Source organism: Ictidomys tridecemlineatus, chromosome 10, assembly GCF_052094955.1.
Source record: "Ictidomys tridecemlineatus isolate mIctTri1 chromosome 10, mIctTri1.hap1, whole genome shotgun sequence".
NCBI lineage: Eukaryota > Metazoa > Chordata > Mammalia > Rodentia > Sciuridae > Ictidomys > Ictidomys tridecemlineatus.
The window spans coordinates 10,946,774-10,959,205 of NC_135486.1; the positions used below are offsets into that span (position 1 = coordinate 10,946,774).

The 12,432-nt window shown below is 38.3% G+C and overlaps 1 protein-coding gene across 5 annotated transcripts in view; it reads left to right on the forward strand.

The window, feature by feature from the left end:
* Positions 1 to 330: 330 nt before the first annotated feature.
* Positions 331 to 12,432, forward strand: part of Rasal2 (RAS protein activator like 2) — a 323,464-nt gene continuing 311,362 nt past the window's right edge. The window contains exon 1 of one of the 5 annotated variants that reach the window (XR_013426392.1): positions 331 to 1,296. Coding sequence is in view for 4 of the 5 variants with exons in the window: in XM_021722624.3 (XP_021578299.1) it covers positions 1,095 to 1,296 (202 nt within the window). In the remaining variant the exon portion in view is untranslated. The remainder of the gene's footprint in view (positions 1,297 to 12,432) is intronic. The other 4 variants (XM_021722624.3, XM_021722625.3, XM_005319764.4 and 1 more) reach the window with 4 other exon arrangements.

A 12,432-nucleotide genomic window follows, 5' to 3' on the forward strand; every position in this document is an offset into this window, starting at 1 on the left:
AACCCGCAATCCCAGATCCGCTGCCAACTCTCCTTTCTGGGAAGGACGTAGGCGTTTCCTTTAGGGTGACTGTAAAGTAAAGCAGTTCCTTCGATCTCTTCCACCAGTAAGAAATGAATGTTCTAGAAAAACAAACGGGAATGGAGGGAGAAGACAGAGGAGCGCCTCCTTTTCTTTTTCAAATTTCCCGCACCCCCTTCCTCCCCGCCTCCCACACAGTCTCTGCTTTGAGCCGCGGCTCCGGAGCCCGGGACCACGCAGTACCACACGGTCTGGGAGACGGTATTTGGAAAGTAGGCGGGCCCGGCCAGATGAATAATTCGGTGCCCGATTTTTCCTGCCTTCGGTGGCAGTTCCTCCTCCGCTTCGTTACTCGACTGCACACGCGGCCCGGCTCTCGGCCCTCGATTGCTCCGGCCTATCACCCTGGGATGCCGCCTGCCGCCGCCGCCACCGCCGCGGCTGCCGGGCTTGTGGAGATCCTCAGCCGAGCGGGAGCCTGAGCTCGAGCCGCGGCCCAAGCCGTAGGCTGAGAGTTGGGGGGCGGGCCGGCTCCTTCCGGAGCGGGGAGCTGAGGACTGGCGGGCGAGAGCCCGGGGCCACCGCCCCCCTCAGGCTGAGGGAGCGGGCATTCGGAGCCCCTGAGGCGGCAGCGGCGGGAGCCGGTCAGAGGGGGCGGCCCCTGGCGGCGACGCCCCCGAGCCCAGCCCTGCCCGGCCCCGCCGCATCCTCAGCCCGAGCCTGGACTGACCGCGGGAGACGCCCGCGGGGACTGGGAAAGGCGTCTCTGGGAGGGCGGCAGGGCGAGCCTCCGCGCCCGAGGTCTTCCACGTCCGCGCCCCGAGCGACCCACACCTGAGTGCGGACCCACCCCAGCCGACCACGCCGGACCCGCCTCCCGGCCCGAGTCCCTCCCTCCGGCTGCAGGTGGGCTGCTGCGCCCGGGCCGCGGGCAGTGGGCGGCGGGGAAGGAGGCGAGCGACGTTCGCGCCGGCTGCCGCCGGGTCCCAGCCGCTGCCGCGCCGTCCTCCCTGCGCGCGGACTGGGCGCGGAGCCGCTCCAGCGCGGCCACCGCCTCGTCCCTCCGGGGCACCATGGAGCTCTCTCCGTCGTCCGGAGGAGTCGCGGAGGCGCTGTCCTGGCCGGAGATGTTCCCGGGGCTGGAGTCCGACTCGCCGCTGCCCCCGGAGGATCTGGACGCGGTGGTCCCGGTCAGCGGGGCGATGGCCGGTGGCATGTTGGATCGGATCCTCCTGGAGTCCGTGTGCCAGCAGCAGAGCTGGGTCCGGGTGTACGGTAAGGACCCCAGGCCGCCTCTGAGGCTGGTGTTTCTTGTCTTTGCCTGAGCTTAATTTTCGCCCCCTAGTCCCCCCCTAGTCCCCCCCTAGTCCCCCCCTCGGCATCCCTTTTTGTTCTGGGGGTGGGCTTCTGACAAGTTTCTGGGATTACCACCTGGCCATAGACGTGACCCAGAACGGTCTTTGGACCTCTTCAGGCTCCCTCAGCGAGTTTGAGGAGTTGAGTTTTCCAGGTGATTTCTTCAAGGGAACTGCAAATAGGTTTGGAAGAAGCCATGAGACCCACTGAACAGGGCTTCATCTCTTGTTAAGTGAGGCAGGACTGGAAATGAAGACATGAAAACGCATAGTAGATAAGCTAATAAATGAAATAATAAAACCGGTGCTAAACGCCAGATTATTTGGAGGGAACAGATCTGTCTATAACCCTTTCTGAACCTCACACTTCAAAGGCAGCCACGTATTTCAATGTGCGTGGATCACTTCAGATTGCACTGTTTCTAGTTTTCATTGTGAAGTGACTGGGTTGCCACTCAGCAGGTTAAAAGTGATAAACATACTAAAACTTTTCCTTTCTGCACACCTAGTAACCGCCTTTTTAATTAAAACTGAGTGAGACTCTTGTGGCAGCATTAAAACCATGCTGGTTTTGAAAACTCGTAGCCCAAGGACTTATAGTCTGGCATCATGGTTTAGTTGTAGCTTTCCAAAATATTGAAATGGCAAGATGTTTATCACTTAGCTCACATGATCATAAAAGACATTAGTAATGTAGCTGAGTATAAAATGGCAAATTTGAAGCACCTGGGATCAAACACAACATTGAGATACTAATCTGCAGTTTTATGCATCTAAGCCTGTAGAGATCAAGTATATTATGTCTTTTTTTCCCCTTTCCATCCCTCTGAACAGGGTATATCTTTATTCTTTGAGAGTGACCGTACCTTAGAAGTTGTTCTTCTGGATTTCAGTTGATTTCAAGACTTCATGCCTATCACTGTTAGATCTCAGAACTAAGAGTCTAGGCATCTGACTCAGTGCTACCACTTTAGCCTCTGACTCCTAGTCTATAAAAGGAGGTAGACTGTATTAAATGATCTCTGGCCCTTTGAATCACAAATATCAGCAGATCTTCTCATAGCCAGTTCTTAGAAATTTGTATATGTACCACTTCATATTTTGCTGGGTTTTTTTTGGGTGTTTCTCAATGTTACACTATTTACCTGGAAGAATTATACCAAAAGTGGGAGATGATGCAAGGTTACCCAGTTCATTCTCAGTAAATTAGATTAAAAACTTTGCCTGATTTTTTTTCAACTGTCTGCCAATCCTATTTAGCTGATCGCTTATAACCAAAGGTTGATGAGAATCTGAAAATGAATATGAATTAGAGTATATTGTAGTTAGCAGCACTTTTCTATGTTCCTTTTTATTCTTGTACACTTCTTTGGCATACTGTCTTTTAGATGATATTATGATAAGAATATATGATAATCAGTGTTTCAGGACTTTCTAGACCTCTAGTAACTATCATTCTTTGCATGTAACTCATGTTTTTGTAGTTGGTTTTAGGGCGTGTGTGTGTGGGTGCACGCGCGTGCATACATAATGCATATTTATCTACACATACATACCCCTAATGTATTTTAAAGAACTCCAGAGATTGGGATCCTAACCTATCCTATACATCTGGGGGTTGAAAGTCCACTTAGCAACCTCACATCTAGTAATTGGTATATACATGCTCAGATTCACACATAAGCATATATGTACAGTGCATTCTGTGCCAACTTGCAGAATTTCCATTGCATTGTTACTTTTTTCCTACCATCCCCATCAATTAACCAAAAGTTGTTTTTATTTACTGTTTACTATAGCTATTTTCCTTCCTCTAAGGCAGCTCATCCTGGAAACTTTGTCTTTAGCTTGTAAATATCCCAGAGCTATATGAATGACTCTTGTCTGTGTTCTTAGCTAGTTTTTAAGTTGTCCATTTGTATGATTCTTTTGCACAGTCTTGAAGCAGAAATAATAGAATGTGAAAAATCAACTTGGAAAACTAGTTTATTCTTTGTTTGTTCAAAACCTTGTACTAGATTGCCTTTTATCTTTTGGTTTATTTCAAAAGTTTGTGTTCTCTCAATTTCTCTATATTCATGTGCCTGTATCATGCTGCTTTATTACTTAGGCTTTGTATTATGAAAAAATAATTTGTTAATGACTACTTAATGTCACTTATTTAACTGTCATTCTCAGAAATTAACATTTTCTTTTTCCTTACCCTGGCTATTTTGGTAGTAATTCAGTGTGTGGTTTTTTTTGTGTGTGTGTGTGTGTGGGGGGGTACCAGGGATTGAAGGGGGGGGCACTCAACCACTGAGCTACATCCCTAGCCCTATTTTGTGTTTTATTTAGAGACTGGGTCTCACTGAGTTGCTTAGTACCTTGCTTTTTGCTGAAACTGGTTTTGAATTTGTGATCCTCCTGCCTCAGTCTCCCAAGCCACTGGGATTATAGGTGTGCGCCAAAGCACCTGGCCAGGTTGGTTTTTAAGATGGGGCATAATAAGGAGTCATATTAATTGCTGCTGGCTATACCTAATATCCTCTGCAATATACTTCTCGTTGAAATTAAACAAAACCTTCCCAAGAATATCCCCAATAGAAACTTTTAGGAACAATATTTTCTTAGTTTGCCTCACAAAATATGAAGACTAGGCATTTTCCATTCTAGTGTTGATAGGTTTGGCTCTTTGGTTGATAATATATCCAGAACTTTTTGTGTTGCCATGATTTGGAAAACTACTTTTGAATATGTTCAGAATTTTCTAATAGCTGCATCCATATTTAGAACACAAATGGATGCTCATCTTTGATACATGGTTAATAGAAAATATGCTGTACTGTCCTTCATTTTCCTTTATTTGTAAAATGTTTCATATGATAATGAATTGTGCTCATGCTCTGCAAGACTACAAAATTTTTAACATCACAGTGTCTATCTTGCCACCTCCTTCATTGTCACCATGTCTAGCAGGTTTGAGCCTTGTTCAAAGTAGTTACATCAATATCTGTTGAATGTTGATCCATCTGTCTCTTGACCATTTTGATCTCAATCTGACCTTAAAATTTTTATTAATTCTTGTCGCACTAGGGATTGAACCCAGGGGTGTTCTACCCTGAGCTACATCCCAGTCCTTTTTATATACTTATTTTAATTTTGCCACAGGGGTTGCTAAATTGCTCAGGCTGCTCTCCAACTTGTGATCCTCCTGTACCAGCCTTGGGAGTTGTTGGGATTATAGGCGTATGCTGCTGTACCTCACTAACCTGACTGATCTTATGGGTGGTAGAGTAGCTTAAACAAAGGCATGCCACAAACAGCTAAATATGGATGCAGAATCCAAGAGCATCAAATGCAGAACATTTTTCAGATATTTATAGCCTCAAAGCAAAGTCAATTGGCTGAAAAAGCTCAGCAGCCTAGCAAAAGGAAATGGGAGCGGCAAAGCCAGCCTCACTGTCTATGCTTTCTGGTAAACAATGGGAACATTAAAATTAACTACTTTACCATGAATGGATGGTGAGTGTTGGACATTTTGGGGGAGAAATTTAAAACACTGTCTCTAAAACTGATTTCAGTGGAGCTGTGCACTCATCAGTATAAAAAGTCTGCAAGTAAATTAACAGATAGGCTCTTGAAGAATTAGAGGGCAAGTTACAATAAAGTTGGTACAATAAAGATCAATAAGAAATTTTGTATTCCTTAATCTTAATATTACTAGGACTTAAGTTTTTAATAACATTAACATTATTACTAAGCTGGTGTGCATCCATTGTTTTTAGATGGCAAAGGAACCTGTTGGAAGGTTTCTAAAGGCTTGTTTCAGCAAACACAAGAAAGAAAAACTAACCATACTTAAGATATCATCATATAATTCCAGAAATGTGACAGTAGGAATCTGGTAAGAATTTCTCTTGACCTGGATATGAGCAGATGGAATGAAAGTCTTACCTGGTTGTAATGCATAGGGCTTATGCTCCAGAAAATCAAAGGATGATATATATATAATATTTTATATATATAATATTTTATATATAATATATATTGCATTTCTAGAGAATGTTTCCTTATTAAAAATGTCACATCCAGTAACAAGTCCAAGAAGTTTTTTTCTGCCCCCCTTGGAGGGGGGCAGTATGAATTAGAGCTGACTAACTTGTCTTACACAGAATGTTTTTAGTTGGACACAATACCTTTATTTTTTTACATGGTGCTGAGGATCGAACCCAGCCCTTGCACATGTTGGGCAAGCGCTCTACTGTTGAGCCATAACCCCAGCCCCACAGAATGTTATTAATATAATTAACTTTGAGTACTTCACTAAGAATATTCATTCTTACATGTCTTAATTGTGCACCCAGTTTTGTAATGTATAGATAAATAAAATTGTTATTTTTAAAATTTTGACAGTATCTTGTTTCTTTCTACCTTCATTGTCACCATGTCAACCAACAGTTTCATGTGCTCTAGCTAATCTATTGATAGAAGAAAATCAGTGAATATGTATCAGATATAACCCCCAAAACATTCCTATTTAAATATTTTAATTTCCTCAATAATGTTGGCCTTTACAAATCAACGTGAACCTTTACAAATGAGTAATAATATTTTAGAAGTTCGGGAAATCTTAAAACTTGATGCAGTACTTAGGATGTAGCATAAGCTTTGAATGTTGATACATTAGCTGCCTAAGATTTTCAAATTTTACATGCATAAAGAGTTCTTTGAAATCAGAACTTTCAAGAATGCCTAGGCATATAATATTCATCTTAAATTATTTTAAGTTTGATTACCTCCATTTTTTTTCTTCCTTTGAGAGAACTAGAATGTCTCATTTACATTGTGTGTTCTATTAAAGTTCGTAGGTAATGGATAATTTCTTTCATAAAATCTTAGTATATTTTTATCTTCTGTCATGTTAGTTTATTGCTGCTCAATTTTTAAGGAATATTTTTCATTGATTTGAATTATACATCCATAATCCCTTTTCCAAAACCATTTGGACTTGAGTGTTTGAGTATTAAAAATGTGTTTTTTAGAGAAGGAATATATACAAGTAACATAAACCCCCCTAGTGGTGTCTGGAGCAACAGCCAGGAATCATTTAATAGTTCTACAATTATACAAATGAATACTTACATTAAGTGGTATAAAGACTATAAATAGCTTTATGTCAGTGCAGGTCAGATTTGGGGCCAGAGAAGTTGTGAAAAATGCTTTGGGTTTCCCAAAACTGAGTGCATACATTAAAAAAAAAAGATGTATAGTTGTGTCCTATTATGTTGTATGTTGAATGAAATAAATTTCTGATTTTTTTTTTCCAAGGAAAAGGAATTCACATGACAAAGTTAGGTTTCACAGAGATAAAAATAGTGTCAAGGCGGTGGTTTCTGATGCTTTGTTTTTATTGGAAAGAAGAATGAGGTAAGTTGAAGCAGAGAGTTTATATAATTGTTCTTTGCAGTTGGTGTCTTCAGTAGCACAAAGTGATTTGATCATCTTTTAAGTAGGTGAACCACAAAAAAGCCTTCAACTAATGACTGAGTTAATCCAGAAAAAATTTAGCTGATTTCTCCCTTGTCCCTCCCTTTGGAAGAACTTTTAAGTAACTAGAGAGGTGTTTGGTCTTGTTAACCAGGAGGAGGAGTTTGAAGTATGCTGAAGGCACTACTGAAATTACTTCACCCTGCCTTGGCAGAGGGCTAATTGCTCAGTGATGTTTGTGAAAACACCTTTCTTCCCAAGGGCTATCAAGTACTTCTCAAGACCAGTAGGTAGAGAACTCTATGAATGTAGTCTATTTTTTAGTGAGAAGGCAGCCATGAAGAAGCATATGATAAGCAAATAGAAGGAAAAGGGAAATCCTGAGACTCAGTGTAGTTAGTGTTTTTTTAAAAAAAAAAAAAAAGCTTGAAGGCATAACTCCTGTATCATAGTCTAGCAAATGAACTTTTGTTATCTTCCTTGTCTTTTATAGTGTGTTCAGGTATTAGGAGACTTGAGTTTTACCCTTCCTTACCAGTTTTAGTTTTCTTTTGTTTCCGAGGGTCTGATTTAGATCCTGATTGGATTTTTTTTATTTCTTCATAAATTACCTTCGACACTGGTCTAGTTCTGTTCACATTGTGTCACCTTCAGTAGGCTTTCTGAGTAGGTTTCTCTGGTCTGAGCATTTAGTAATACTTGGCAGATTCTGATTTGGAGAGTGAAATTTTGGAGAGGAAAATATTTAACATAAGGCAAGAAAATAATTCAATGATAATGCAAAAAAATTAAACTTTAAAGTCAGTAGTCCTAAATATTTTTTGAAGCAGTCCTTTATATTGCTTCATTAAAAAACTGGCTCTTGAAATTTAGCTTTTTCCCCAAAATTGGAGATAAAATTCAGTATGTTGGGATTAGAACTCTTAACCTCAGATTCTTTAGTCTCCTGATTTAGCTTGTAGATCTTACTGCTTTCCCTTAGGGAGATGGCCTATCAAGGCTAAGGGTCAGGAAAACTTGACAGTGAGAAATACCAGATTGTTAGTTTCACAGTCTTTAAGGGAAATGCTGGAAGTACCATTACCTAGGTAACAAAAAACAAAATGAACAAAACATTCACAAAGTAGGAGGATGAGAATTATCTCATAGTGACCCTTAAGAGATAGACCAGAAGACAGATTAGATATTTTTCATCTGTTTTTTTTCCCCTAAGTTCTTTAGCCATAAATTCTTTATGCTGTGATTGAAAGTGAAGTTTTAAGGAAATTTAATTGTGTGTGATGCTTTGAACCCTGGATAAAACCTAATAGCATTTTTACCATTCCCTTTAATATCTTTTTATAAAACATTTTTAGTTGTAGATGGACACAATACCTTTATATGTGGTGCTGAGGATCAAACACAGTGCCTCAGATATGCTAGGCAAGTCCTCTACCACTGAGCCACAACCCCAGCCCTGCTTTAATTTCTAATCTCCCTGATTCATATCATTAAAATTTAATAGTCTTTCTAATTATTCATATAATCCCTGCTTAATGTAAATAAATGAAAATCCAAATAAAATCATTAATTCTACCTCTCGGAGATAACTATTACTTCTTTCTGTGTACATATTTGATATATCATGCTGCACATATTTTATATCTTGCTTTTCTATTATGTTAAACATTTTTTTCAAATACTTTTTTTAAATCTTTTTTTTTTTTTTTTAAAGAGAGGGAGGGAGGGAGGAGAGAAAGAATTTTAATTATTTTTTAGTTTTCGGCGGACACATCTTTGTATGTGGTGCTGAGGATCGAACTCGGGCTGCACGCATGCCAGGCGAGCGTGCTACTGCTTGAGCCACATCCCCAGCCCCACAAATATACTTTTTTAAAAATAGGTAATGCATTTCTTTGTCTCAAGATTTAAAAAGTATTAAAGTACATACATTTTTAAAAATTTTTTAGTTGTAAATGGACACAGTACCTTCATTTTTATGTAGTGCTGAGGTTTGAGCCCAGTGCCTCACACATGCTAGGCAAGCACTCTACCCCTGAGCTACAGCCCAGCCCTATTAAAGGATATTTGATGAGATGTCTCTTTGTCTTCCGGCCCCCCACCTCACGTTTGCTATCTGGTAGGCAATCATTGTTCCTTCCACACGATAAATAATTTGAAAAATAAATGAATAGCTAGATAGCTAGATGCCATAACTGGGAACAAAGTTTAAAAAAATGGCAGCTTTATGTTTTTGTGAGATTAATGAAATGACTGGAGTCAATTAGCTAGGAGTTCTGGTTGTGGAGACAGTTTTTAATTGCTTTGGATTGATAGTTAGTTTTTACTGTTTATATGTATTTTTCTCCATTTTTGCATATGTAAAAACCTATTATAAGCATTGATTTGATCTCTACCTTGAGTTATTCCTTCCTTCTTCAGACCCCCACTTTGTTAATATACCTTGGATGTATTTTCTTGTCAGTTTGTAAAAAGGTTCCTCATTCTTGTTTTGGCTACATAATGCCTAGCTGAATCATAATTCATTTAAACAGTCCCTAAGTTACTTGTTATAAGTGATGCTTCAATGAATAATCTTGAGGCTATCATTTTGCTTATATGGAAATATATCTGTAAGACATAGAATTGCTAGGTGAAAGGTATATATACAATATTGAAAGATATTGCCAATTGCCTTTCTTTACATCAGCAATATACAGGAGTGCTGATTGAATGTTTTCATGTTTAAGAGCCATTAATTATATCCTTTTCTGTGAACAGTAAATATCCTTTGCCCATTTTATTGTTGGGTCTTTTTGTGTGTATGATTTGTCGGAATTCTTAATATATTATTAAGATAACTATTAAGAGCCCTTTATCTTCAATTAGTTGCTGTATTTTTGTCTTTTGACTTAAGGTGTTTTCCCAGAAGTTACTCTTATATAGGGGCTGGGGCTGTATCTCGGTGGCAAAGCGCTTGCCTAGCATGTGTGAGGCTCTGGGTTCCATCCTCAGCACCACATTAAAAAAAAATTAACAAAATAAGGCATTCTATCCATCTACAACTACCTACCTAAATAAATAAAATCACTCTTACTTAGTTGAATATAGTAGGTTTTTCTTTATTTTGGCTTTTGATTTTGTCATAATTAAAATGGCTATGCCTACTTTGAGTTTATAAAAATATGATTTGTCTAGTTTCTTTAGTTTCATTTCTTACACTTTAATCTTTGATCCATTTTAATCTTTAATTTATCTTTCTAGAAGATAGATTCAGTTTCATTTTTTTAAGTGATATTTCAAAGGTAAAAAGTGACTCCTCTTTGGATTGTCTTAAAAAGTGCACCAAATTGCCCCTAACCACAGAACCAAGAAGGTTGACAGACCCATCTTGGTTTTCTTCTGAATTGATTCTTTGTGTTCCAGAAAACCATGAAACTTTTTGGTTGAAGATTCACTTATTGGTCCAAAAGATGTTCTTTCTCTTTCATATATTTTTCTATTGACTGTTTTTCATTTGCTGAATGATCCATCTTTTCCCCACTGATTTAAGATTATTCTGTACTGTACTAGATTGCCTTTTATCTTTTGGTTTATTTCAAGAGTTTCTGCTCTGTCTCTCTACTCATGTGCCTGTATCATGTTACTTTATTACTGAGGCTTTGTAATATGAAAATATAATTTATCAATGACTATTTAACAACTTATTTAACTGTCGTGCTCATTTAGAAATTAACATTTTTTCACAATTTTTGTGTTGACAGTTTATTATGTTTGTGTAAAGTCTTTGAACTGAACCTCCATTTCCTTACACTGAATTCCTAGAATATGAAATGTTTTTTTAAAGGACTTAGTGCTAAATTGGTGCAACTTTCCTGTAAAGCAGTTCTTGCTATTAGCATATGAAAGTACATTTCAAGTCTTAATGCTGTGTATCTGTTTCAACATATTGAAACCTTACATAAATTCATTACTGAATGCCCAGAGTTCTAATGCTATAAGACTGCTCTTCAAAAATGGAGTTATTTTTCCACTTTTCCTTCTTTTGATTAATGGCGTATTTCTAAGTGGATGAGTGAAGGAGTCTAGAGTTAAAGCAGTTGGTTTGCTAAATATCGAATCTGTGACTGCTGGCCATATTTATATTATTAGATTCTCTAACTAAAATAACCTTACACAGACCCAAAATGTTTTCTCTGAAAAGCACATGGTTCGTGGCAATCCTAGGAAAAAAAAGCAAACTTTAAGAGCATACTAATTTAATTTATAACAATGGTTTTGAGCAGTTTGAGAATGAAAGGAAAAAATAATTGCATATCTAGTTAACATTCTAGAGGTTTGTAGGAAATTTTGAGTTAAATTTAGGCAGAATATAAAACATATCTTGCTTTATACATAAGAAAGACATGATATGAATTACTATTTGATTTTGAAGTATGAGTTACTGATATATTTTCTTGTTGAGCTCAGTGACAGCCAGTTGTAGTCCTTACATATTTTTTAAAGCTTATGGAAGCATGAAATCACCATTGATGACAACATTGCTAATTGCTGTTGTTGTAATTGGGGTTTGATATCAAGAATACACTGAAAAGGTGAAGATTACTCTTGTTTTCAGTTTGTTCTTGTTATAGAACTTTTTTCAGTCTTATTTTATGTGAAATTTGTCCAAAAAGAATAGGATTTGCACTTATCAGGACAGTGACAGTATAAAATGTATCCTTGCCTGGCCTCAAATTATTTGTGCACTCCAGTTTGTATTGAAGTCAGAGTATCCACAGTTTAAGATTTCCCACCGTGGTTCCCTTAGCCTTGACTACTTACAATTTTACCTGTGTTTGTGTTCAAGAATGATCCTGAGTAGGAAATACAAGACTTTTCTAGTGCATGTTATTTTAAAGTGGGTCAGTTTTATTCTAAGTGATTGGTAATTAGTCTGTATCAATGTGTGGACTTTGAAAAAGATGGGCAGTATGTTAGCTACCGATTAATAAATGATGTTTTAATAACTAAAACAATGACTTGGCCTTTAGCATTTTCTAATCATCAAGACTTCATAATAGTTTTCCTTTTATAGAAGTTAAAATTTATACACTTATTTTGGAATCTAGTTTGATTACTTCTAATACAATTCTTTCCTAACCATGTAGTGATTCCTGTTAAAATAGATGTTCCAGAGGATTTATTATGGTCTGTTTACTGTTCAAGTAAGAAAGTGTTTAGTCATTCTTTTGCAAGTTCAACCTAAATTGGTTTAAGAGGACATTTTTAGTTATTTGCTTTTTAGGTTGCATTTTTTTTGTTATGTTGTCATCCCAGAATGTCACCTTAAGAGAAGCTTTACTTTGTAATGTCTATTAACCATCTGTTTCTTTTACTATAGCTTAACTAGCAATAATACTTTCCCCCTATATAACAAATGATATTGTTTCATTTACCTGTGAGCACATATAAAAGTATGTTTTTACAAAGTTGCCTTTCCCCGCTACCTCTCAAGATACTCTGCATTTTTTTTTCTTTGGCAAAATTAAGAAACATGGTCAGTTCCCCATTTTATTAAATTACCCTATCTCTTATCTAAGTTGACAATCACACGTAAACAGTGCAA